Source organism: Amphiura filiformis, chromosome 18, assembly GCF_039555335.1.
Source record: "Amphiura filiformis chromosome 18, Afil_fr2py, whole genome shotgun sequence".
NCBI lineage: Eukaryota > Metazoa > Echinodermata > Ophiuroidea > Amphilepidida > Amphiuridae > Amphiura > Amphiura filiformis.
In genome coordinates this window covers 41,257,423-41,263,422 of record NC_092645.1, presented here as the reverse complement: position 1 = coordinate 41,263,422, position 6,000 = coordinate 41,257,423, and the positions used below count along the sequence as shown (strand labels likewise).

General features: G+C 34.3%; 1 protein-coding gene across 1 annotated transcript in view; it reads right to left on the bottom strand.

Annotated features, from left to right (window-relative positions):
• Positions 1-1,328: 1,328 nt before the first annotated feature.
• LOC140139160 (uncharacterized) overlaps positions 1,329-6,000 on the bottom strand; it is a 28,258-nt gene continuing 23,586 nt past the window's right edge. The window contains exons 14-15 of the mRNA XM_072160940.1: positions 2,725-2,873; positions 1,329-2,601 (exon numbers count right to left, since the gene is read on the bottom strand). Coding sequence (XP_072017041.1) covers positions 2,452-2,601; positions 2,725-2,873 — 299 coding nt within the window. The 3' untranslated portion in view covers positions 1,329-2,451. The remainder of the gene's footprint in view (positions 2,602-2,724; positions 2,874-6,000) is intronic.

Sequence of the window (6,000 nt, the reverse complement as noted above, 5' to 3'; positions counted from 1 at the left end):
GATGTTTTTCTTACTGCCCGATTTTTGAGTATTATAGTTAATAGATGATCACTGACATCAGTAACTATTATTTCTGAGTTTACATCGTTGTGATTATTTGTAAGTATATTATCAATAATGGTTGCACTATGTTCAGTTATTCTAGTTGGTTTGTAAATTGTTGGCATGAACGAATATGAATAAACAAGATTAAGATACTCATGAGTTTATTTGTGACAGTCATCCTTTAACAAGTCTATATTAAAGTCCCTCATTAGATAGCATTCCTTATTTTCTTTATTTATTTGATCAAAAATAGGACCAATGTCTTTGATGAAATACTCAATTTTAGTATGTGCACAATAAATGGCACCTACTAACATATTTCGTGTATTTTCTCTTTCTATTTCTACAAAACAAGATTCAAAATTAGGGATTGAAATACAAAGATCAGATCTCAGTTTATATTTGATTGAAGTGGAAATATAAACTGAGCTCAAAAAGAAACTTATAATTTTTTACAACTTGTGAATCACAAGGTCATATCTTAAAATAGTGTCAATCAAATTGAACAAAATTACACACAGGATTACTTTTAATACTCTACTCAAAACACATGTCAGTAACCAAGCAGTTGTCCAACTGACACAACAGCAAAATGCACTGTCATGGGACAGCTTCCTGGACTTCCTCCACTTTCACAGCCCAACATTTGGCACCCAGCACAAAAAATCTGTGAGAATGCACACAAGATCCTTGCACAGATGATAAAACGGTGCTGCTTTCTGCTTTTCATACACGGCTGGGCTGTGAATGTGATCCAGGAAGCTGTTCCGTGTCAGTGCATTTTGCTGTTGTGTCAGTTGGATAACTGCTTGGTTACTGACATGTATTAAGAGTAGAGTATTGAAGTAAACCAGTGTGTAATTTTGGTTCAATTTGATGACAGGATTTCAAGATATGACCTTGTGAAAAATTATAAGTTTCTTTTTGAGCTCAGTTTATAAACATTCACCCCCTTATTCTCTTTCTGTTCTGTTTGTATATTCCATATTAGTTTCAGAGAGTCCAATGAATGTTAAATTCGTGATTTAAGGTCTTGCTTTCTTTCAATTTTTCAAAATTTTTCTTGATACTTCTAATGTTAACATTCAGTATGGAGAGTTCACTATTGGTATAAATATATTTTTGGCTGAATTCTTCCGGTGTTAAATAATTGCATTCTGGTATTTTGTTTATTTCAATAAATTCTTCATTTTTGTTATTATTTTGAAATTTAATTGGATTAAACATCATTTTATCATATTTGTCTATATTGATATCCGTTTGTGGATTGTTTCTCCAGATTCATTTTTACATCATTATGATGAAGATTATTTTATGTTTGGGTTGGGGTGCATGTGTGGGTGCATGTGTAGAATGTTTGTTGGGGGTGTTAGGTTTTGTACTTGCGGATGTGAGATGTGAAAGTTTGCTTTTGACATAGATGTGTATTAATTTTGTGCTAGGCATATATATTTGCTCATAATTTTGTGACATTAATGACATATTGAGTTTCCAACATTGTTGCTTCTTTTCTAATGGTTTGTTCTTAACATTTTAATCGTTAAATTACTTCATCTCTATTTAATTGTGCTTAGATTATGTTTATGCTTTATTTGCTTTTGTATACTTATTATATCTGTATGCTTTTTGAATATTATGTTGGGTATATGATCGGGCTGCTATGGATAAATATGAAATAAAAATAAATTGATCAATTTAACATTAACTATATTGTATTATTCTCAAATTTATACAGTCTAAAATGAAAGGAAACAATCTATGCCGGCTAATGTTTAGTTTTGTTGAACAAATTGCATTTTTTTTTCGAACTACAGACATTTTGATTAACCTACAATACGAGTAAAGTATGCACTAAATTTTGATATGTGTACAAATATGGGGTTTGTAGCAGAGATCGGGTTAATGTTATCACGTAAACATTCCCGTCATTCATTCAGGGTATTGCTGTCAAGTGTTATAAGCCCGTTGCGAGAAATGCAGGAGTTGGTCCGATGAAGCCGATGAACGGGTGACTGAACATGGATTTTTATCGGGCAGTATTTATTTCTCAGCATATTGGATCTGCGGCTTGGGTTCCGGGCACGCCGATGGGGTAATCGGCGAAATTGAGCACCGGGTCCTTAGCAGACTAAATAATTAAAATTAACACGAACAAAGGCCGCTGTAAGGCAATACACCTAACTCTCAACAGAAAGAGGTACAATTACGCATTTTGTTGATACTGGAATATGTTTGGAAGTAATACACTTCAAGATTAACTAAAGCACAATTTTCGGTCAATTTTTACAAAATAAAAATATAAGTTATGAAAGATATGTACAGATGCAATAGGTCCATGATATCACACCCGCCACGAATATAATGTTGTCGTCTATCGCATTTTTATCGCATGAGTTACATAATTGTCTAGTCTTTTTTACACCCTAATATTTCAAATCTCAGTGCGCAAAAGTCTCTAAATATGGTCAGACAATTGATGCGCACAATACTGGCATATACTGGTTCAGGAAAAGTTGTGGTCACCTCGGTGGTGGAGTCAACGTTGCCCGGAAATATCTGTAGGAGAGAGAATGTAATTTCAGTGAGCAAGAAAAAGTACATCATAACAATTGGATGGGCTGCATGTCCACGTGCATAATACTAGACAATGTTTACTAACTAAAGCTAGTCAGTACTTACAATTGCGTTTCCATTTTGATCTTCAACAAATACTTCGTCAGCACCTGTAGCCAAGAATGTTGACACTTTGAACGATGTCATCCAGTCAGCGCCTCTAGACTCTCCTCCATCCCCCTGTGTTATAACACCAGATACATAGGTCTGGCTACCTATTGATACAAGAAATAATTGAGAAAGTATCGTTAAAGGGCATATCTATTGCAAAAACAAGTTTAACTCCATTCGAATAGAGAAAATATTATATTACAAGTTGACACTCGTTGTAATTTTGTTTATTTGTATTTCTCCTGAAAAAGACAAAACTTGTTGGTAAAATGCTGGCTCGTACGGCCCTTTTCAGCGTTCGAGGCGATATTGATTTCCAATGCAGCAGATTGATAACGTACATTACATGAAGAGTAGTCTCCTCCGAGCCGGTTTGGTTACGCGTAACCAAATTGGCTGTGTAGGACACTATATGTGCACGAGCAGTACATAACACATGAGCCCTCAGAGAGCTCTTTTGATGTTCATTCATGTAAACTGCTCCAAAAAAGAAACTTACCAGGTAAGAAATTTGTCTGTCAAATTCAAACGACAAATTGTGTTACACTAAATGGGATATGAGTGGAAGCAGTGTTAATTTACGCGAATTTTGACACCTTATTTGTTGCAAACGGATGAGTATTTTTGAAGTTATGCTTATTTAACCGAACCTATCCACTGGAATGAAAGTTGCACTCATACCACTTGAGATGGTTGGCAGTATACAGGTGTAATCAGTGCTCTCCTCTTCTTCTTTGCATGACTAACTTTCCTATTGCTTCTTGTGAGGATGAAGAATGATCAAAGTTCAATGACAATTGTCCTTATTCAATCATCTGCAACTTTCAAATTTGATAGTAGGCTTGTTCAAATGAGCATAACTTCAACAGTTTTGATCTGTTTGCGACAAATGAGGTGTCAAACTCCGCGTAAATGTACACCGCTTCCACTCATATGCTATTCAGTATAATACGATTTGTCGTTTGAACTTGACAGACGAATTTCTTACCTGGTAAGTTATAATGCGCGACCTTCATCACGAGAAATTTTCGATATGTGTGTACTTTGAAATGTTTGTTTTTATAAATAAAAAAATCCAGATTTGTAAACCCCAACTGTATTTTTGATGGCTTCATTTCACTTATTCTCTCGTGTTCGCAATTAAAAAAGGAAATAAACTTTTTGTTGAAACAGCGGGGCACACACGCATAACAACAAGTTGCGAGACTTGTTAACGCGCAGAAACGCTATGCATACGCGACGCTTATCTGCATGGCGGCGCAACCTATTGAAGCACTGATCTCACAAGAATCTCACAAATTATGGATTGGATTGAATGGATGATTGCGGTCAAACTTTTCAAGGGGCTGGATACTTACTATGCCTAGTGTTCACGTAATGTCGTATTATCCTGTGAGCTTCGATCAAAATGCAAAGTGCGAAATGTGACCATTATTTCAATGTTAATTTTCTCCGTACAATGACGATTTAGGTACATGACAACTCAATAAATACACCATCTACAGGTAAGCAATATTATGCTCATTGTAAAAATCAAATTCGGCTCCAGAAACAGATGTCTCATTTATTTACCTTTTTCCCTTTCTTTCTTTTTGGTCTATTTCCGATTTTATGTATCAGTTTGTGCAAATTGATGTGTATGCATTAAAAGTTCATTTTGCTGCATCATAAGGTCAATCTCAAAAAATAAATTGGAAAGTATTTTTTTGTTGTTATGATGCACCAAAAAAGAGTTGCCAAAATTGTTGTTTTTACTAAAATGTATATTTATTTTTAGAATCATTGACGTCTTGCCTTTAAAAAAATGTGTACTCTCATATATCTTGCATGAATAATTAATTAAGTACACAGTAGTACATTGGGTGCAAACGTGAAGTTTCACGTTTGAGACAGCTGTTTCATTATTAGTAGCCCTGATAATTTGAACCATTTATATATGTGACGTGTAATGTCAAAAGCAGACACTTTTGGGCAGGTTATCAATTTTGAGGTTTTCGCCAGCCCATTCGCGGGCTGGTATCTGTTTCATAGATTGGGTTTGTATGCTCAAGAGATTAACTGACCGGGTTAACTGATTGGTATTGGAATGATTTATTTTATTTTACTTTTTGTGGTGGAATTTTTTAACATTATTGTTATTCGATTTGTAAGGAAAAGAAAGTATGTTTTGCCGTTTCAACGAACGAAAACGATTGAGTATTGCCAAAGTTATGTTTGAATTAATTATGACTTAAAAAGTTATCATCGGTTAGGCCTACACAATAACCTGTTCAGCAATCAGCATATCAACATGGTCAAGGTAATTACCTCGGGGTATATCACCATTGAGGTCACATCAGTGGACTAGGCCTACTGAGCATAGCATAATGTTTGGTTGCCAGTGAGTGCATAATGTTGATAACAGATCTAATGTAGCAGAATCAAAATCTTCATTATATCATAGATTTATGATTGAAGTCAAAGTAATTATCTATCCTATCCTGTATCGTTTTATGGATAAAGTGACTCTAAATGTTATTGATGATATTATTGCTATCTTAAACATCAGTTTGGTCTTTTCAATGGGAAAATCAGATGGGACTAGGGGCTAGCTATAATATAGGCACAAGCCTAGTATTGAACAATATTTTGACATGCACTTATAGAAATTAAAAAAGTATTGTCTTACTTTATTAATTATAAATACTGTAAAATGACACATAACTAAAGTAAGGCCACTTTCTATCTTTTTTATTTGATTCATAAAATTACATTCAACAAAATGATTGAAGACTGAGAAAACATATTACAGAATGGAGTAGGTAAGATGCCATGTCCATAGCTTTGCAAGAGTTTCGGACTAACAATCAACACATTCAGAAAAATACAGTTTAAAAAAGAAGATTGTAGTGAATGATCAGTCCTTTATCATGTGCTTGCCACTATCTACTTTATAATAAACTATACATTGCGAATTAATATGAAATCATTTAAAAACAAAATGTGCATGTAAGTTGAGTTTATATAGTGAATTAACTAACAACTGCAGTGTATATCTTGATTTTAATAGCATGGGCAAAAAGCAGAAAAGACAAAAAGACAGAACAATTTGGAGTAATGAATCCAAGAGTTGACAGGAGTTATAGGAATGAATGTTTTTTGCCATTTCGGTGTGCATGATCTCATTGATGGTTTGGTGGACTGTCGCGATGTCGTGTATATAACATGGATGTAAGCGTGATCCTAAAAATG